We start from the raw sequence: 22,080 nt of genomic DNA, 5'->3' as shown, positions 1-22,080 counted from the left end.
ATACAGGTTCGCGACCTCTACAAACGCACCCTCCCTTTGTTTTCCCAGGTAGGTGGGAGGGTCGGGCGCGGTGTCTGTTTGCTCATGCTTACAATAACACAATAGGCAACCAACTATCTCATCTCTTGGGACTTTCATGCGATGCCTATCCGAGGCATCTAGACCTGAATGAAGCCTGTCAATAGTTCCACTACCTTCAAAGCATTCTTTGCCTAATAGAACCCCCAGATCCCCAACCCAAGGTGGTCACGTACCATGGGGGGGAACCTCACCAAAATAAAACTTAACTGCAATATATCAAATAAAAAAAACACACATTTTATGAGCAAAATCTACCATGATCAGCAAAGAGATCTAATTACACTCTGGGCAGAACGTGTAGCATGAAATCCTGGAAATCTTTCGGTGGAGTCTGCCTGCATTTATCTGAATATCCAGTGGAGCCCCTGGTTAATCCCATGAGTAAACCACCCTTGCTGTCCTGGGTGGAATGTAAACAGAGGATTGGCAGCGCCGCTGCGAGCTCGGATAAACCGAACTGTGCCGAGATTCCGGCTTTTAAAGCATACACACCATTCACCCAAGCATCCCCTTTACCCTGGGGACAAAATAGCCCCCTTTAAAGAAATGGGTAGATTTTACTAACACGTCTCAACACACATTTGCAGATTGTTACTTCAGTAATGACTTTTGGACAAGATAAACACCAGAGACAAGTCACAGAGAGAAAGAAAGGCCCTGGAATTAAAAGGCTCGGATTTCACTGCTGTTTATATATAAAGCAGGACTTATTACAGAGATGGAATGTAGGCGTTTTAAACTTGTGTTAACGTGAATCGTGTATTAGCAAAACAATTGCGTCACCTTTAAAACATACGCTTTCTAGCTCTTGTCTCTGCATACTGTTTAAACACAAGTTGCCTAAAATACCCAAAGATCTGCTTTTCTCAAAGGTTTACCAAAACTGCTTGGTAGCGGCGCCAGAAAGAGTTGAAACTTGGAAGTATTGTGGGAAGGAGCGGAGTGGCGGACCTCCGAGAGCTCTCCTCTTTGAGACGCGCAACTATGCCCTAGGTTCGGTGCATCACACTGCATATACCACTCTTTGGTAATGTTCGCACTACACACAGCTGCGCGCCACACTGCCCCCTGGTGCCGGAGGAGCGACTTAACGGAAAGGCCTGCCGTACCGTGTGCTTCCAACCTCTGGAACACGAGACCCCTTTGTGGCTGAACAGAACTAATCCAGCACCAACAGCCTCAAATGCGCTGCGCTAGCCCATCCATAGAAACTGGAGCGAGGGGGTAGGGGAGACAAAGCAAACATGAGTGTAAAATGGAGGCCTTTCACGTGGAGAAGCAGACACCATCTATTCAATAAACAGCCAGACATCAAACAGCTGGATACCATCAACTTGTCAGAATGTGCCTCAACTCGTGCTCCGAAGTGACCTGTTTTAGATGCAACTGGTTACAGATGTTGCCAGTAAGCATGCCCAGTTACAGAGGACCATGGTGAAGGTGATGTGCTAATATCTCCTCAGACGACCTACATCAGAGCACAGCCATGGGCCAATCGGAGCCCAGAAGATGCCACAGTTATCCTCCAACAATCACTAATTGAAAAATCCCTGTACCCAATCACATTATGTCTCGACACTCTTCAGCATACTGCTCCGTCACCATTACAACCGAACTGATCTGAAACAAAGCTTCAGAAAGTGACTGTGGGCAGAATAGAATAAAAAAATGCGAGACACATACAAACGGCTGCATTGCCCGGCTGCGCTTTAAAAGTGAAAGTGGGCATGAGCGCTCAATGGAAGCGATTTCCAATCACGCGCCAGCGTTTGCCATAAACCGAACCCTCCCAGGTCACACCAAACAAAGATGGTGTCAGCCTTTCCACATGGGCCGTCCTAAAAGTGGACCCGGCGGTAACCCTAAAGCCCGATATTCAATCACGCGCCAGCGCTGAACATTAACGATGACGCAAGCCAATTGAATACAATGGCCTGGCTTAAAGTTCCCTTCAGAAACTATCGATTTCAAAAGGCCCTCACAGAGCGAGTAGCACATGCGCGCTGCAACGCCAGGCGAGACCTAAAAAGGTAGGACGCAGCCCGTTTGAACAATCTACAAGACCCATCCTCAGAGGTGACAGATCGCCAAACTGTGAGGCAGTGCTGGACCTTGCCACCTACTGGTTTGGCATGCGCAAACTAAAGCAGTTTTTTTTTCTTTCTTTTTTTTTGTCCTCATTTGCCTTAGCCCTCTTAGGAAAGCGCCAACCACCATGCGTATCTATCCTGAAAAATTTCAGGGATTTTTATATGGGTGATAACCCGGACCAAAATACGATAGCATAAGCGGCGTGAGGAACATCCAGAGAGAGAGGGTAAAACATTTTACTCCACCTAGGTATTTTACAACCTGTCGGACCATTCTGTTTACCAGGGAGACCTGAGAAACTGGCCCATGGAGCTGGAGAAAGGCATAATCATAGGGAGGGGGGGGGACCCCGGAGATCCTACTTCCAACGTGTCAGGAGATCTCAGAAAGCCCGCTTTTTTCTACTGCAGGATCTAGCCAGATCCACCCTAGATACCTCGTATAACGAAGCCTGAATGGGATGGGGCAGCACGATCTACCCAGAATTTACATATTTCTCTTCTGGCCATAAGGATTGCATAAAAAAGAAGAGATCTGGCTTGGCCTATAACGTTGTCATCAAGACCAAAGATGATTAAAGGAAGAGTGATAATCACTGAAGTCTTCAAGATGGAGTCCAGAGTCTTCTTCACCTCGGCCCAAAAGGAGCTGATTAACGGCCAATCCTTGAACATATGAACATTCGATGCTTCGGGGAGGCCACATTTATTGCAAACTTTCCCAGGCTGAAATTTCAATCGTTTTAGGGGGGAAAAATACGCCCTATGCCCTGTAAAAAGATGGTTTCGTTTCAGCCAGGCAGGTTTTACTATTTTATGCAGTAGACTAAATGACTCCACCCAAACCTCCATACACTGTAAATTTAAATGATTTCCCCATAATTCATCGGCAAGTTTGAAGTCACCATCTGCCTCTTCCTCAATTGCCCAGTACCTGAGTGCAACCTCCTTCCCACCCCCGGGCCTCAGCACAAGGAGATCCTCAATGTTACTATCCTTTCCCCGAAGGTTATCCTTCCTAAATTGTGCCTGTGCCCAACTCCATCTGAATATATTTGAATCTGGAAAGACCTGGGCCCACTAATCCCCGTAGATATTCCCAGGGCAAAATAGATTGCCCACCCAACAGGTCTCCCGACTTATAAATACCCGAATCCCTCACCGGGATAATCAAGTTATCCTGAAAACATAGGGGAATACCAGGGGAGTCCCATATTGGTGCAAAATTTGAAAAATAGCGGAGCCCAACTTTCCTTCTTTTAGTTACCCAACATCTGGCTAACGAATAAAGAATTTTTAACTTAATTTAAAAAAAAAAAAATTATCTCCAAATTTAAACAAGAAGCCTTCCTCCGGTAGGCCTTATCCCTTCAAGATGGCCCGAAACAATTCTCCGCCTGATGTATTAGTAGGTACCTTTAAAAGCATTCGCGAATGCGAGAGCTGAATGGCCCATGCATAATATTGTAGGTCCGGCAAAGCCAAACCTCCCTTTTCCCTCCTCCTCCTGAGCTTTTTCCACCCAAGTCTGGTTGCTTTAAATTTCCAGATAAGAGTTTAGTTTCCGTTGACATTTCTCTATTTGCTTGATGTCAAAAGCCAGAGGAATACAATTAAAGAGGAATGTAAACTTAGGCAGAATGGACATTTTTACTATGTTAATCCTCCCCAGAATGGATAAAGGGAGAAGAACCCACGATTTCATCTGCTTTTGGCACTCCGTGAACACCCGATCTAAGTTATGTTCAGGAATCTTGCCTACCTCTCGCGTAATTCTGATCCTCAAATATCTCAAAGAGGATCCTACATTAAGTTGTGAGTTAGGGATATTCCAAGCCATGATTTCAGTCTTATTGGCGTTTATTTCATAGCCAGAGATCTTCCCAAATTCCACCGCCCGGTTAATAACTGTTGGGAAGGCTAAGTCGGGGTCAGCGTTCATAATGAGGATATCATCAGCATATAATGCCACCCGCTTTTCCCATCCTCCAAATTTAAAGGGAACGATGTTAAGCTCTTCCCTAAGGACCTGTGCAAATGGCTCGATGTAAAGATTAAAAAGGAGAGAGGAAAGCGGGCAGCCCTGCCTCGTGCCCCTTGTGATGTTAAATATATCGGTCAGAGAGCTATTCATCAATAATCTGGCAGTCGGGGCCTTGTACAGGAGTTCAATGGCTCAGCAGAATCTATTTCCCAAGTTACATTTCGCCATTACCTCAGACAGGTACGCCCAATTGACCCGGTCAAAGGCTTTGGTTGCATCGAGGGTTAGAACAGCGAGCGGAAGTGAAAAGGTGGATGCCATATCAATAGCACCGACCAAGTCATACGTTAAATCCGATCATTGGCGGCCCTTGATAAAGCCCTTTTGATCCGGGTGAATAAATGGTACCAACAACACCCCCCAACCTATTTGACAGAATGGAAGCAAATATTTTATATTCGCTGTTGAGGAGTGAGATGGGGCGGTAGGACCCGCAATCAGTTGGATCCTTACCAGGTTTAAGGATCAGCACTACTGTGGCCTCACTCCATGAGCTGGGTGGATCATCGCCTTTAATAAGTAGATTATTAAAAACTGTCACTAAAATACAAACAATGTCTTCCTTAAGTAAATGGTACAGCTCTCCTGGCAACCCATCTGGTCCCGCAGCCTTCCCTCGTTTAGACTGGGAGATTGCCTTGCTAACTTCCGCCTGAGTAATCTCAAGTTCCAATACTAGCTTCTGGTCATTTGAGATTTTAGGTAAAGAAACCCCTTCTAACCAAGTTTTCCTATTTGTACTGTCCTCAGTAATATCTTCCTTGTATATCTTTTGGAAGAATTCCCGGAATGCCTTACCAATATTTAAGTTAGACAGACGAGGGGAAGTCTCACCTTCTACCACGATCTTATTTATATAATTTCGTATCTGGTCAGATTTAGTTTTTCAGGCTAGTAGTTTAACAGCCGACTCTTCATATTCGAAAAGGGAGATTTTACTCACTTCCCATCTACGGGCATTTGTTTCTTGCAGTGTGGTTTCGAGTTGTTTTTTAAGGGAGTCTAATCTCATCCGATCCTCACTGAGTTCTCTACGAGTGCCTATTTTCTGCTCAATGATATGCATCTCATCTGCTAGGCCCTTAATGGCGTCTCTAAATTTCCTTTTTAGGTCGACCTCTGCCAATGCGCTTGCGCATTGCAGATGGTCGATCTATAGTGGCCAAAACAGGAGCTGAACCAGGCGGCCGGATTTCGGCAAGTGCACGTGCTCATGCTTGCCATTTGCTCCCCAGCCGCATTTCAAAGGAGCTCTCCCCGCCTCCTCTCCCCCGCACCCCTCTGCGCAATGCCTTCAAAGGGATCACCTCCCCAGCCCCCTGTCGCCAGGCTTCCCTCCCACTCGCTCACTCCCCTGCTCCTTTAGGCTCCCATGCAAAGACCAGCTCACTGAAAGTCTTTACTAAAAGAAATGCTGCTTGCGGAGTGCTCTTTTAAAAGAGTTTTTTACGAAAGATGGCAACATTTGGAAAGGTCAAGCTCCAAAATCACACAAACTTTGGCATGGTGACAGTCAGCATTTGTGCATGAACACGCATTTAAGATAATGTTACACTGTCACAGTTTTCAGGAAATACGTTTTGTCTTTGAATTGCAATATAATTCCTTTCGTAGGACATCTCCTTAACAGTCCTTCCAACGCAAGTTGCGCCTTTTTACATGAGTGAAAGGATAGTGAAGGGATACAGCTCTGATAACCTTTATCGTTCAATGCACGGCATTCCCTGTATGCTATGCTTTTCTCGGGGTGAGTGTGTTTATTGAAACTGCAGACTGCAGTTCACTTGGAGACACCTAGGCAAGGGGCTGGAAGTGACTCGACTGGAGCTGGGAGTGTCAAGGTCTAGGCCCATTTTCATGCAGAATTGCCTGGGCAATAGCCAATTCACACCTGTTCCTCGTACGACTGCAAGACAAAAGAAGCTCTGCCTTGCATATCTGCAGGAGGGGGGACGGGCGCCACGGAGGATGGGGCACCTTCTGAAAAGTGCTCAGGTTTGCTGCCACGGGGAAAGGGGGCTTCGACTCTAAGACGGAATAAGAGCATTTCAGCACACTACATGCTCATTCTAAAAATAGACACTATTATTTTGTGGGAAATAATACCGAGCCCATCCATAGAAAAAAAGCAAAATGTCACATTTGAAATCTGTGAAAGGTAAATAATACCATCTCTGCACCTGCATTAGCCACTGGGTATTTATGAAAAAGTTGATATTTAAGCTTTTAGCATGTGCTTTACATTTATTTACTTACAATACTTTTTTAATTAAATTGAAATTTACGCGCCCAAACTCGTTTCTACTTTTTTATGTAAACATGCTCACATTCTCATTCACATTTTACAAATCACTTTATAGACAAACATCACTCTGGGGCAACACTCATGGCAATCACCGCATTACTTAGGGACACCCTAACCTCACTCATGGACACCGGCACACTACTTACGGACACCCCCACACATCAATAAGGGACATCACCGCACTCATGGACACCGGCACACTACTTACGGACACCCCCACGCATCAATAAGGGACACCACCGCATCACTCGGGGACACCACCGCACCACTCGGGGACACCACCGCACCACTCGGGGACACCACCGCACCACTCGGGGACACCACCGCACCACTCAGGGACACCACCGCACCACTCAGGGACACCACCGCACCACTCAGGGACACCACCGCACCACTCAGGGACACCACCGCATCACTCAGGGACACCACCGCATCACTCAGGGACACCACCGCATCACTCAGGGACACCACCGCATCACTCAGGGACACCACCGCATCACTCAGGGACACCACCGCATCACTCAGGGACACCACCACACCACTCAGGGACACCACCACAATACACTGAACATAACATTCACAAACGTTTTTTAGTAAAGTTTAAGATATTGCCATTATAAATTAAAATTACTTTTATTTAAGTATTAAATATTATTTTAGAAAAAACAATTGTTATTTGTTATATCAATACATCTAAGTCACGTTAATACTAAACATGTTGCATTACAAATGCGAGAACACTCTACCCTCTCAACACTCTCTCCCCTCTACACTATCACCACTCTGCCCTCCCACCACTCTGCCCTCCCACCACTCTGCCCTCCCACCACTCTGCCCTCCCACCACTCTGCCCTCCCACCACTCTGCCCTCCCACCACTCTGCCCTCCCACCACCCTCCCCTCTCACCACCCCTCGCCCCTCTCACCCCTCGCAATGCCTTTTAATATTATAAAAGGAATTGGCAATAACAATGCCAATAGCTCAAAAACTCGCTATTGGGAGACCTATTGCATTGTAAATGCTTGTTCTATATGAGGCTCAATTAGTGATAGAGCCTCGCCAGAAGGCTTTCAAGATATCCCAGACAATGGAGGCCTTAGTAGAGTGCAGGTTAGTCTCGAGAAAAAACGTAATCTTCCTCTAGCAAGATAGTACGATCAAAAGACTAGGAGCTATGAAGGTGCTGCTGTGTAGGTAACAATTTAAAAGATATTGCAGAGTGATCGGAAAGGTGAGATGGCAGATAGAAAATATCCTGGGCTGAGTCTTTAGCTACACCCTCAGAGCATAATCTATTCTCGACTTGTGTTTATATTTTAGGTTTATAAATGAAATCCCTAGTTGACCCCCAGCTCTCTCTCTCTCCGTATATCAGCTAACCCGAGCTGCGCCATTGTTGTTAAAAGTAGTACACGCGACTTAGAGGGAACAGTAGCTCTTGAATTAGGGGATTTATCTAACAAGGGGTCTAACACAATGTTAAAGTCTCCTACCCAGATTACAAGGTCCGAAACGCCTAAAAGATGGGAGCAAATAGCGGCTATGTATGACGGGTCGTTCTGATTCGGACCATAGTATTCCACCAGGGAGATAAACATCCCGGCCAAGAGATACCTTCAAAATTAGCCATCTACCACAACGGTCTTCCTTATGCTCCAAGATTTGTGCAGTAGCTGTTTTAAAAAAAATGAACAGTAGCCCCCTAAAGTTTGCTGTTTGATCTGTGCAAATGAAAGTATCGATCCACCTCTGATTTTTTAGTAAGGCAGTAGTCTCAGATTTAAGGAGATGTGTTTCCTGGATAGCAATGACCTGCGCTGGGGAGTCTCTCAAATATTGAAGAATTCTATCCATTCTACCCTTCGTGCGCAGGCCATTGACATTCCAGGATAGACACTGGAGGAAAATCATGGAATCAAGTTTTTCCCTACTATCCCTAACACCCCTACCAAAAAAAAAACTCCTACCGTACCACCTACCACATCCTGGATACAATCCAAACTTGGCCCTGAAAAGCTGCTGGAACCACTGAAAAACAACCTTAAAAGGACTAAAAAGCACCTGATACCTATCGGGCGCCAACAAATGAGGAATTTTTACCCTTTCACCCCCCGTGACCCACTCCCCTCCCTTGGGAAACCCATCCCTAATTACTCTGGCTTGGTGTTTAACCAGAATTGACGTCCTCAGCTACCTCTCTCTGCTCATCTTCTTCTCTACCCTAAACCCTAGCTATATCGCAAACGCTAAGGGAAAGAAAAACAAACAAAAAAAAGGTGAATGGAAATCGGGCACAGATTACCTCCTGCCTTAATCAGAGTGAGGGATTGTTTCTGGACCCCATAAATCTATTCTTTCTTTTTACATTATTAGTGATTTTTAATGTATGTTTTTTATTTCCTTTTTTTTAATTTAATTTTTCCACCTCCTTTTCCGTACAACGCAATTTATTTTCTATATAAAATTTCTTTGGGGGGGTTCCTCTTAAAGGTAAATAAATGGAAGATCACCATTCTCTCAACTCACCTCGAGAAAGGGTTCATTGCTTCATTACTTCTCTCGTGAGATATCCCCTAAAGATGTCAACAAATTATCTGCCTCACTTGGGGATCTGATATTGTACATTTTATTGTTGTACATAATTTTCAAAAAAGCGGGAAATCTCATCTGAACCGTAGCACCAAAAGACCTGAATTTCTCCATTCTTTGGCCCAATTCCCATTGGCGATCCAGAGTTACCTTGGATAAGTCAGAACGCACTTTGAACGGAAAATCCGGGCCCTTTAATGATTTTACTTTCAGGGCTAGGTTTAATATCTTTTCCTTTAAAGAATAGGTGAGAAAGTTATTAGAATTTTTCTAGGTTTAGCTCTAGCTGTATTTAATCTAAAAGGATCTCTGTGCACCCTCTGAATATCCTGCTCCAGAAGGTCAACAGGGTCCTCCAAATTCAAAGACTCCTTCAATAGTGTTGCAACAAATGTTTAAATATTGCTACCTTCTTTGTTCTCCGGAACCTTCAATAACCTTAGGTTATTCCTTTTTGAATAGTTCTCCAGTGATTCCATCCTTTCTTTCATCGCATCTCCATCCCTTCGAAGAACCTGGATTTTTATCTCGGCAGACCCTAGATTAGCCTTAAACTCCTCTACTGAGCGCTCTAAAGATTCAGTTCTTTTATTGAGTAAATCCACTTTCTTCTCCAGCACCTCGCATGCTGCCCTAATATCTGTTTGATTATCTGCCGAAACCATGAAGCCTTGTTTTGTATCTGATTTCAGGGATTCAAGGAGCGCCTCAATCGAGGACCCGACTAGCTCTCCTTCCCCGGCTTCAGAGGGAACAAGAGACCGAGAAGTCCCAGGTGGAGCTACGAGTGGTTCCTTAGGTTCCTTAGTTAGATTAAATTCATCAGGATTAGGAATATAAAGAGTGTTGGTATCTGACCCCAGTGGCGGGCTTAGAATATCTTATTGCTCAGTCAAAGTAACAAGACCGGTACTGGGCTCTATAGATGGAGGATTAGACATAATGTGATGGAACTCAGAAGGAGATTTATATGTCTCACTCGGAGCCTCTCGATTATGAATATTCAAAACCTGGGGCTGGACCCTAAAAAAGGATTGCAAGGAGGGAGCGATACGGACAGTACTGCCTTTTAGCGCTGATTTCTTCCCAGCCTCACAGCCCTCACCTTCCTAGAGTTTCTCTGTGGGGCTTTGCCCTGTCCTAAATCAGAATCAGAGTCTGAGTCGGAGACCAGTAAATATAGTGATTAGGTCTTCAGTACCTTCCCCCAGGGCCTGAGCACGAGTAACTCTATGGGGTACAGAGGAGTCCTTAATGTCCTTCGTCTGCTTCCCCTTCTTCCTACCCCCTTTCCTGTTCTTGTTCGGGACCTCACTCGTTTTTAAGACAGGAATCAAAGCCGTCTTCCTAGGGGCTACAGAGTAGGCGTCCCCTGCTTTAAAGCGAACACACTCTTACCGCTATTTGAAGCAAGCACCCCCTTACCACCCTTTTGGAGGTGCACCGCCACCTCAGTGGGGTCCTCTTCAACAGGATCAGTATGTGGTTCCGAGGCGGCAATACCTGCTGGCAAGAAAAAGGCACCGATTCCAAAATTGCTGCTGCTGCTGGCGCTGCTTGAACTGCCCCGGGAAAGCCCGCGGAGAAGACCGCAAGCTGCCGCACTACGACCGAGTTTAAGCTCCAGGGCGGCTCCAGCCCAACGCGGTAAAAGTAAGGGCGTGGGAGCGTTTCGTAATCCTCGATGTCTCTGGGGCACATTCGAGACCTCCAGCGTCCGGACTTTAACGCGGGTGGAAGCGGGAAAAAATACCCCCACATGAACAAGTCCTTAGCGCTCACGCACACGCTGACACAGAATCATGCTGCCTTCGGGGAGGAGAAACGAGAGAGCAACCGGGAAGGAAGAGCGCCGCTGCTTAGCTCGCGGACGCCGTGTTTCCCAATCAACTAAAGCAGTTTGTTGGCCGATGTAGCAGGGGAGGAGGAATTGGAGGACTGATGCCTCATCTAGCCCCACGCATTGCCTGTGGGATGAGAGTCTGCAGTAGCTAAAGGACTGATCTCTCAGGTTCATCACCGGCTGGCAGGCTATCTCTGCCCATACACAAGCTTCCAAAAATAGCCTCTAAATCTTAAGAACTGGTGCACAAATTGCTAGGCAGGATTCATAAGCCCCAAAGAGAGCACTGTAAGCTATGTTGTCTTTGAAGTGTTTCAAAGTGGAGTTTTCTTTCTCCACAAGGAAGAGAAACCCATCAAAAAAAAGACCATTAGCGAAGACATAATATCACCGAGAATTCTGTGAACCATATCCAGGTATGCCTATCAAGGACAAGACTCATACAGGCGGCCCTACCAATGCAGTAAGTAATATCCAAACTGGCACAGATAACATACTTGGCTGCATAATGGCTGTCCTGTATAGTCCGAATCAAAGCGACCCTTGGATCCTCCAGGACCATCTGCAAGATCTAGCTAGCCATCTCCCAAAGGGTATCTGTGCACCAGCCCAACAGACAGACTGCGCTTTCAAAGTGCAGTGCCAAGTTGTTAGAGGAAAACATACATTTGCCAAAGTGGATTCTTTAGCATGCCTGTACAATATGACTTTCCAGAGCAGAGTGCTTGGCGAGAAAGCCTAGATTACCAGGCATCGATCTGCGACGTCTGGGCAGGTAAGAACATTATGCCACCCAAGTAGCAGTGAAGGCATCAGTGAGGGTATCATTAAATGGGTGCAAAGGCTCAGAGGTTGCAGGCCCAGTCTAAAGATCTTTCAGTCAAAACATTTCTTTTAGTCTCAATGGAGGGCAGATGAAATTCTACTACCTCAGGAGGCCTCCGAAGCACAATAGCAAATTAGCTAGTTTCCTCTACTGGTGTCCCATGTGGCAAGCAAACTTTGTACCAGCAGAAATATCAAGTCCACTGCCTTTCTGTAAATCAAAGTATAAGGCATCATCAGTATGATGGGGGAGCAGGGCATCCTCCTCACCATCATCAATATCCTGGGGCGCAACCTGCTCTGGCACAGGATCAAAATCAGAGCCAAAAAAATAATGACCTCTCTGCTGATAACTGTAATGCAGAATAAGTACACGTTGTCCTTTTGTGATCTCAAAGTGATATACCGATCTAGCTCGAGCTACGATCGGTTCAGGATCGGACATCGGTGTCAGCACTGGATCATCCCCCAGCGTATGGATCTTGGGCCGGAGTGGATGACTGTGCTGGAGTTGTGACTGGCCTGGTAACAGATCCTGAGGGAATAGACTGCCAGCGGAGGACTCGCCAGCAGTAACCTGACTGGAGGCCCCTGCAGTAGCGGGACCCAAAAGTGCACCAGTCAGAGCTAGTGGCACACTGAAAATTAGCACAATGGACTCTTTAAAGGCCTCTATATGCATAAGGTCAACAAGGGACTAGGAAACTCTGGGTGCACTGATAAATCTGCGTTTTTGCCGGTGACCTTGATGGGACGCTGACATCTTGATGCCCTTGCACCTTTTCTTTGTAGTCCGAGTAGAGGGATAGTTTCCAGTCCTGTTTCTCGGTTTTGTGACTGCACTTGGACTAGACAGAGGGACTTCCAAAGAGGAAGTGGGGCAGTCGGATAATGGCCTAGCGACTGGGAGTACACTAGGCCCATGACTGGGAGCGAGATCTGCGCAAGGCAGAGGTTACTTCTTGTGTTTGGCGATATACAACTGTGCCTCTAGTTTCAAATCACTGTCGAACGCATTTGTAACACTAATTTCGAGCCATTTCCCAAGCCCATGACATTCTGGAGTGGTTGAGAAAAAAAAGTCTGGAGCTGAGCTACGGATCCATGTCAGAAAACGAAGAAAGAATGGAAGGAAGGAAGAGACAGAAGCTGAGCTTGATCACTTCTGTGGCATTAAGATGCCACACTAGTGGCACGCAGAAGCACTGCTACAAAATTCGCCGGATCCAGTCTGGTTACTAGGGGATAGTCTAAGATGAGGAACCAGCAGTTAGACGTATGAATCCGAAAAGTTCTCAATGACGAACGAAGACAAGCAAGCAAGGTTTGAGGACTTCTAGAACCATTCCAGCCACATGTCTCTTCCAATTAAACTGTACCTGTTCTCATTAGTATGCTAATTTAAATTACATGAGATTGTATTGGTCTTACCTCTTCACGCAAAGAATACTGCTCAATCAATTTTTTTAGCTTTTCACCCAGCTCAATGTTTTCTTGACGCAATTTAGCATTGTATACATCGTGCTGCTCCATTTGAGTTTTTATCTCATTTAAGGTCATCTGGAAATGTGCGCTAGCCTCTTTTCGCCGCTCTTCATCATCACGTGCTTGCTGTTGATTTTCTTCCTTTGAAATAAAAGCAATTAAGAGTTATGAAATTCATGGTAATAGAAACATAAAATGCCACGTTAATTTAGACTGAACATTCATGAAGTTACTGTTACCTTGAACAACAGTTCCCAATCACAATTAGCTTCATTAAACTTTCACGGTCTGAATAGCTTTTGTGTATGTGCAGTATGTAATGCATGAAAATATTTTCGAATAAACTATTCTCTTTTTATAAACCTTAACAATGGCAAATTATTTTAAAGGAACCTCTATTAAAACACATAAAAAATGTACTGGAAAATGTAAAAAGCGCTTAAAAGCAGGGTAGGGCGCTCGACCTTGCACCTGGGGAACTGGGTTTGAGTCTCGGTAATGACGCTAAACCTCCTGTGATTCTGGGCAAATCACTTAATCTCCCCGTGCCTAACAAAAATGAATGTGTGTCCTCATGTAACGTAACCGGTGCTATGTAAAGCGCTCTGATACCCGGTTCGGTTTCGGGTCAAGTTCGCGCTATATAAAACTCTGCAAAAAAAACCCTGCAGACCATGCGCCATATAGATATCTCCTAAATTATGAAAGGAAACTATCTACAGGAAAAAAGCCTAACATATAGGAAATTAGTGCACTGCGGCCTGTGTGCTAAAAGTTTTTGACATCAGTACAATGCCGAGCTTGTGACAATCATTTCAGATGTACCTAGTGAATTTACTCCACATCGGACTGGTATCCAGAGGCCCAAGCAAGTGGTCTACATAATCTTACGAGTTTCTACCTAATAAAGTACCAGTAACCAAGCTACAGATGTGGTCCACACCTTTTACTGTCCTTTTAACATTGGTTAAGCACTTGTATATCACAATCAAACCAATTTATTTCTGACTTACCATAACAGATACATAAAAATGAATTCAAGCAAAGTATGCATGTTTAAAATAAATTAAAGAAAACATCTAGAAATCCTGTAAACAGAGCTTAACCAGTGACTTCTCATTTTAACAACTGTATTTTTAAAAAAAAGCCTCAAGAGTAAGCCTTAGAAGTAGTAAGCACTGGTGAAATAAAACAGGTTGTCTTTATCTTCTTAACTTCTCCCGTTTCAAAAGTGCGCTTGAGGTATTTCATATGTGGAGATTTATAAAAATTCAAAATGCATTTTAGTTTGATCTGAGCTATAGATACAAAGGCACAAAACAAAAAAGTCAGTGTGGGTTCATATGAAGGAAAAAGAGAACCTACAGACTCCATCAATAAACTTTTATGTTAAAAATGTGTTTTAGCCCAGATGTTGCTTGTCGTCATGATAGTCCTCAGAGTCTCATACAGCCTAAATTGTTCCTGATCAAGGAATGCGTTACTGGTTGTTAACCAGCTTAATTTGTGCGAGGCTCTGAAGTCATTGGTTTAAAAAAAAACAGTTCTGTGATGTAGCAGAGTAGAAAATTAAACCAGGTAGATATACAAGGCAAAAAGGTGGCCCACTTGATTTCATGCCTCACTTATCTTAGACTAGATTCTCCATTCCAGAGTCCTGATTCTCCATGGCATAAAAAGATGTGTAGTTCTTTAAGAAAGAGCTAGTAAGCACGTGTTACATTTATTTTGGAATGCAGTGTTGGCAAATCTTCTTACTCCAGCACCATGTGTAATTGTAAAAATACACTGGCTTTTATACATGGACATTTTCTCTTTTAAAGGATTATTACCCAAAGAAGCACAAGTTAAAGATATACCACAATATCTAAATGAATCAAATAATCTTCTGGATTTCAACAAATGGGCCCGCAATCTACAATTATTGAATATAACTTATGATAATGTAAAAGCCTTCTCCAAAGTCCGGTTCTTGACGGAGAGAACGTTTTTTATCATCCTTCGACAAACATAAGGAACGTTTTAAAACAAAGCTGGTGGTACACTGTAGTCACTCAATATCTTTTAAAGACTCACATGGTCCACATTTGTTTCAACAGGAAAACATACGGGCGCAAAACAAACACTTGAACTAGGTCTATTTCCTTTACATTTGGGCAGAGCAGCACAGAAGGAACGTGGGGTGCATTGTCTTGTATGTAACTGCTGCAAAAGTTTGGCAAACTTGTTCGATGTAAATCCCATCATTGAATAGTACAAAGGTTAAAAAAAAAAAAAAGAGAGAAAGAACATGGGGGTCCGTACAAAAAGGCTAACAGGGCAGCTTTCATATTCGAAACAAAGCACACATCCTTGATTCACAGAGTTCAATATTTCACACAGTAAATTTGGCAATTCAATACCTAGTCGCTGATTTGTTTGAATAGTCCAGTCAACCACACGTCTCACCATGCAGACTTGGTCAGACTCAACTTTTGCCCTCCCAATGTTCTGTATTACCAGCGCATCGTCATATTATTTAATTCACAAAATATGTTATTCTGATCATGTTTTCAAGAAGCACACTGGTCAATAACATTACATCAGGTGCAGCAGCCTGCATGGGCAATTGCAGAACTTAGCTGTCCTGCAGCTTATTAGTGCTACTCATTTCATTTATCTTTACAGCATGGGCAGCTATAGATAGGTATTTACTCATCGGGGCTGAATGTAGGATTCTGGACAGGCTTGCAGGATCTAGCCATGGAATGATGTGAGGTATTTATAGGGTATTTTGTGGGAGGATTGGTGGTGGAGATGAAGGTGCCTAAATTGTAGCCGAGAGACTCAAGGGAATGGGCCTGTGCAGCCTCTTCGAGCATCCGACTTGCTAAGCCTAGGACCAAGTGCATCATGTCCTTCAGGAGTGAGGACTACTTTTAGTGCCATGGGCACTAGGATTTAAAGTCCCCCGATGTGTCATCGCCTCCTCTGCTGCTTGAAAGAGTCTGGTGTTCCACTCTGTGGGAGTGAGAGACTACTTTTAATATTGCTGCAGTGATGATGCTGGGCAAGTCTTCAAAGTGCTGGTAACTCTCCGAATTCAAGTCCCCGGATGGGTCCTTGCCTTTTTTGCTGTCCCGGAGCATAACGGAAGGGCTCAATGCAATTCTCTATTGCAGCTGACCTGGCCAAGATACTATTGTAGAACTGGGGTGGTGTTCATGAACAGCAGCAACATGGATCTCAAGGCAACTACAATGTGGTTCTTTAGAGGGTGCAATGCTCACAACAAAAATCAAATCTCACACCAGAGGCTTGCCTAAACACACACACAGTGAAGTGACATTATGCTGCAGTATGCCTACTCCCTTGTCCACTGCCCCAAACCCAAACAGCCTCATCAACACCACTGAGGTGAGTCAGCAGGACTGCCGCAGGATCATGTTGGCGGCCTTAATCCTGCCTGCATGGTTCCTGCAGCGCTACTGCCAAGAGAGCAGTGGCCGCATACATGCTGAACTAATGCAACTGCAAAGACATCAGCAACGAGTGAGCATGCCTTAATCAAAAGGCAGTAAGACTCTTCCAAACTGCTCACACAAAATGTCATTTTCTTGCAGGGCAGACAAGGCACCTCTGAGATACTTATGCTTTTACTAGTTGAACCTTTATTTGTAAATCCAAATCTAAGAATTCACGCCAAAGTTCAGCTCTACCTGGACTTTGTATTCCTAATGTGCAATTCTAATCCTTGTTATCTGAGCCACTCCACACTATACGATTGAGAATGTGTTGCTCAACATCAATAACCAGATAGTCAAATCCTAAAAAGTAGGTAAGAGACAAGTTGACTCACATTAGTATATATGTACAACAGGCAATACTTGTTACAAGGGCTGACCACTTGCCGCGTTTCCAATAGCACTAGTCAGCCAGCAACCTTAAAGCAACCAAGGCTATCTACTGCCCCACAATGGGTCATATCGGCAATTGGGTCCTTCAGGCAATTTAGACAGTCTACTCATTATCAAAGTTCTATAAATTTGTAAACAATTATCCGTTTTCCTCGACAGTGTCAAGTAAATGGAAGCAGAGTTATTTATTTTAAGATATCAATGATGCTTTCCAGCTAACCGATTTGACACACACAGGCCCTTGCTGGAAATCCTTACCTGTAGTGCTTTTTTTTTTGTTTGGTTATTATTTTTCACACAAAAACCAGACCTGTGTCACTTGTATGTAAAAAAGTCAAGGCTCCTCAAATAGTCAAGTGTAATATGATTTTTGTCTTATTAAATTCTTTTTTAAGATTGGATTTATTTGTTCCACAATGTCTTGAGTTATTTTCATGTTGACATTTCACAAAGAGGGCAAGACCATGCATCACTAATAAGGATTATTAACTTTTGGTACTTTGGTGGTTTTTCAAATGTCTGGTAAGGTTTTGAACACAATCCTTTTTAGTAGTTATTTTAACTCCTGAAGAGTTACTAATTAAAATATAATTAAACCGAACGGAAGAGTGTGCTTTATTTCAGCAATTTCTTTCATTCCGTCTGCCAATTTATTGTATTTTTTTTAACGTTATTTCTTTGTTTCTGTAGTTATCACGCTAATACCCCTTACTTCAGCGTGTTCTTCAAATAATAATTTGCCTTCTGCATAGAGTTGCTGCAATTTCCATACATAAAAATAGCAAGGAAAGACCGTGGTTTAAATGAAGTCAAAATGAAGGGACAACCTGCATTTTATATCTGGCAGTTGGATGTAGGCATCTTCAAATTAAAGAGGGTAACAGTTTTGCAGAGATATGTTTACAGTGGGACTCTAAATAGTTGCTTACAACAAAGAAATGGAGGCAGAGTACAGGATGGACCAACATCATCTTCTGAAACTGAAATCATCATTCATACTTGGGACATCTGAGGCGCTCAAAATGGCTGGTTCACACTATAAAGACTACGACAATTCTCAGATATCACAAGTGAACAGGGAAGCCATTTAAATTACAGGTGTTGGACACTGGTAATTAAGATTTCTCCAGCTACATGATGGCTTCACTGAAACCCAAGATGTTTGGTGTCAAACGTCTCGCTTTATTAAGCCCACACCGATTCCAGGGATGGATTTATTAATAGCTTATTGTTTTGTTTTTGCTCCTATCCCTTAAGGTAGTCGGATATTATGATTGTTTGTCTTGCCATATACTGTATCTATTGGTTTTCCTTTCCCTTGGCTCTCCTCCCACTTTGTCCTGTATCCCACCTTATACTACTCCGGCCAGAGGTGCTGTCAGATTCTTCAAGCAGGATAGCTAAGTAATCAGCATATTAAGGCAGGGGGCTTCAAAGGCCTCTGACAACTTTGATATTCGACCCTGGCTTCCCCCAGACTTGGGAGATGCCACCCTCTGCCTTGAACCCATTTGGCACTAGGACAGGAGGGAAAAGTAGCTAGTCAGGAGGTGTGACCCCTGGTAGGCTAGTTACACCCCTGAGGTGGTCTGCCTGATGCGAATACGAAAAAGGGAAGTCCACAATCTTAGTTTTTGGTGGAATTAGGCTCACTGGGTTAGGGTTACGCATACTTCCCACAGGAAGTGGTCATAAAAAGGGTGTAGTCACCCTAAAGGTAAGTAACCCATTCGCTGCTACCCGTCACTCCCCTTAATGCCCCTAATTTGAGTATTTCAGGGGCTCCCCTGAAGCCATGAATTTAGATTTCTACAGATCAAGAAGAGGACAAAGAATAGACGTGAAAAAGCAAGAACCGAAGACTGCTGTGGACTTTTGTCACCAAACCCTGCCTGCCGCACCAGTATCGACAATCACAACCAAGTAACTCGCCCTGCAGCTGAGCAACTACCAAGAAACCAAGTAGACTGGCAGCCCATCGCAAATTGCCAGCAATCTCCCTTGGAGTACAGGAGCTACTCCCCTGCAGTCCGCAGGCACTGAAGAAGCAGGGTCTAGTTTTGCCAAAGGCAAGCCCACCTGCGCCGGTCTGCACTCCAACCGTGGTCAGCTACAGTCATGCTGCGAGTGGAAATGTCTCTCAACACGCTAGGATTAACTACACTCTAAATCAACTTCTACAAATAGGTAAGCAGTGTCTCCTACTGCCCTCTGCCACTATAGTTAATCCAGTATGCACACTTAAAAGCAATACCAGTGGTGATCAACCTTCTAGTTCCCTGAAATGTGGTCTGCTAAATGCCAAATCTTGACAAAGCATGCAGAGGAAATCAATCTACTGCTTGACTCTGGCCTGTATGATGTTATTTTCATCATTGAGACCTGGACCACTCCTGAATCAGCAGTCCTCGACAGAGCATGTTCTTACGGATTTAAGGCATTTCACAAACCTCGGCCTAATAAGAAAGGGAGTTGTACAGGCATTTTATATAACGATAAATTGAACTTCTCCACCTTTCCTATAGACGGTGTTGTAGAAATCTAATAGCTAGGTTTCCTCCTCAAGGTGATGAAGGGTAATGCATGTGTCGGGCTGTCTGTTACAGGCCCCGGGACTCCTTGGCCTCTCTTCTTCCCTCCTTTTGCGATATCAAATCTAATCTGACCCTGGCCCACTCTAACTTTCTTATGTTAGGAGACTTTAATCTCTGGGCCGAAGGAGACCTAACCCTGGCCTATAATGATCTTAAGAGCTCCCGTGAAATTATTGGTCTCCACCAACAGATGCAAGACCCCACGGACCTGGGTGGTCATACTCTGGATCTTATCTTCTGCCCAGATGGATAGGTACTAGTAAAGGATATTACTCCCCTGTGCTGGACAGACCACTCATGTATCACCTTTTACCTACATACCGGTAGTGCGGACCACCTTAAGAGTGCCACAACAACCATAACGTAAAGTACGGCTTGACACAAACGTATAAGTTCTCATCAGGGCCCGTCTTAGATTTCTCAAAGGCCTTGAACTCCTCTAACTCTATAGAGAACAATTGTCAAATCTTTGAGAGTAAAACCACAGCCGTACTGGATGAACCGATTCCATTTACGGTCAAAAACCTTGCACACTGGGGGCGTGGCTACGCGGGCGACGATGGTGGACGCAGCTTGTTAGAGCTCCCACCGGCCCGTTCTTTATCCGACTACTAATCCTGGCTTCCAGACCCGTTTCGCTCCCCAAACAGCTGGCGAGCAGTACAGAGGGCAGGAGGTATCGCCCGGTGTGCCCTTCGGTGCTCCCGGATCGCTGGCGGAGCTGAAGACCGCGGCGGCAGTCTGCGGCCTAGTCCCCGGGGAAAAGCCGGGACCTCGAGTTTGGCGCTCCCCGGCTGGGGGGTCGACGCGCCGACCTGCTTATGTCCGTCCCCCAGGGGCTGGCGGAACCCTTCTTCCGGGCGGAGTGAGGAGCTACTGGAGGGACCCTCTGGCTATGGTGGGTGCCTGCTCTGGCATTTGGAGGAGGCTGGAGTGAGACGAGGCCTACGTTGGGGCCGCAAGACCGGGACCTCGATTTTCGGGGCCTCCGACATCGACAGCAGTGGAGTGGCTGGGGAGATCCGACCGAGCCGGCGGACCACTCGGCTGACGGACTGACCCTGAACGGCGGCGGCTCCAAGGTGCAGCGGCTGGGTGCTGATCAGCCTCGCTGCGATTTTGGGACACACCTGGAGAACCTGGGGAGAGTGGAGGCCTGCATCCTTGCCGGTAAGCCGGGGCCTGGGTTTTCGCGCTCTCCCGGGGCCGGCTGCGGACAGAACCGACGCAGACCACAGGAGGTATTTAGGTGCCTCCGTGCCGGTGGAAGTGGCGGCAGGTTGTGGGGGGCGCCGCTGAGCTGCCTTCTGGGGTGACCCATTGGCCCTATCACGATTGGGGGTGCAGACCCTGCCAGGGACGGCCGGTGGGCCACGTTGAACCTCCCTTGGATTGTCATTGGCGAGGCTGGTGGTGTGGCAGTCGGGACGCCCGGGGACCTGCGAGACCTGTGAATCCGGGGTGGTCCGCTGTGTGACCTGCGGAGCAATCGGAAGCGGGGGAGAGAGGGACACGGCCTGGTGATCAGTTTCCATAGACCCCTGGCTGGGGGCCGTTTCCTCTTCAGGGGCTGCGGGACCACGGACGGACCCACTCTTCGGTGGAAGGAACCCCCCCCTCTGTGGAGCCTCCTGATACTGAACCCTACGGCTTCACGCGGCTATGACTAGGGGAGGTGGCGGCCCGCCCAAGCAAGGGCCCATAGACAAGTTTACCGGACCCAGCGGAGGGTCTGGAGCTCCCAGTGGGGGTGGAGGAGCTGGACCGGACAACGCGGCACTCATGGCGGCGATCACCCAGTCCAGAGATATGCTGGACGCAAAGATTGGGGCAGTGGGTGCGGACGTGACCCTGCTGCGACAAGACCTACGGAACGCCGTGGAACGGATTACCGAGACGGAGTCGAGGATCTCGGTGGTCGAGGATGATGTGGGAACCTTGAAACGCAAAATGGCCGCGATGGAACACGTTCAGAAGGCCCTTGCGACCCGAGTGGAAGATGCTGAAGGTCGCGCACGTAGGAACAACCTACGCTTTGTTGGCTTTCCGGAACGATGCGAAAAGGACAATATGGAGCGGTTTCTAACCGGATGGCTGGAAAGCTGGCTCCCCACGGGGGCACTTTCCACCTGCTTTGTGATTGAACGTGCTATAAGTATGTGTGAACAAATCAATGCGCACATCCCAGTATTTGGGCACTCCCTCTGGTTCAAAGATAAAGACTCCGATGAATTTCAAAAATTTATTTGAATTGAATTGAATTTCATGTTTTCATAAGTCTTTCATTAATGGATTATTTGCATCCAGTTAATTAGGCTCTACACAAA

General features: G+C 45.6%; 1 protein-coding gene across 1 annotated transcript in view; it reads right to left on the bottom strand.

Moving 5' to 3' along the window:
* The window catches only part of TXLNG (taxilin gamma), a 256,979-nt gene that overhangs the window by 105,883 nt on the left and 129,016 nt on the right, over window positions 1–22,080 (bottom strand). Inside the window, exon 5 of the mRNA XM_078658098.1 lies at window positions 13,210–13,404. Coding sequence (XP_078514224.1) covers window positions 13,210–13,404 — 195 coding nt within the window. The remainder of the gene's footprint in view (window positions 1–13,209; window positions 13,405–22,080) is intronic.

This window comes from Lissotriton helveticus, chromosome 8 (assembly GCF_964261635.1).
Source record: "Lissotriton helveticus chromosome 8, aLisHel1.1, whole genome shotgun sequence".
Taxonomy (NCBI): Eukaryota; Metazoa; Chordata; class Amphibia; order Caudata; family Salamandridae; genus Lissotriton; species Lissotriton helveticus.
Note: the sequence above shows the minus strand (reverse complement) of the source record. Positions and strands in the feature narration are given on the sequence as shown.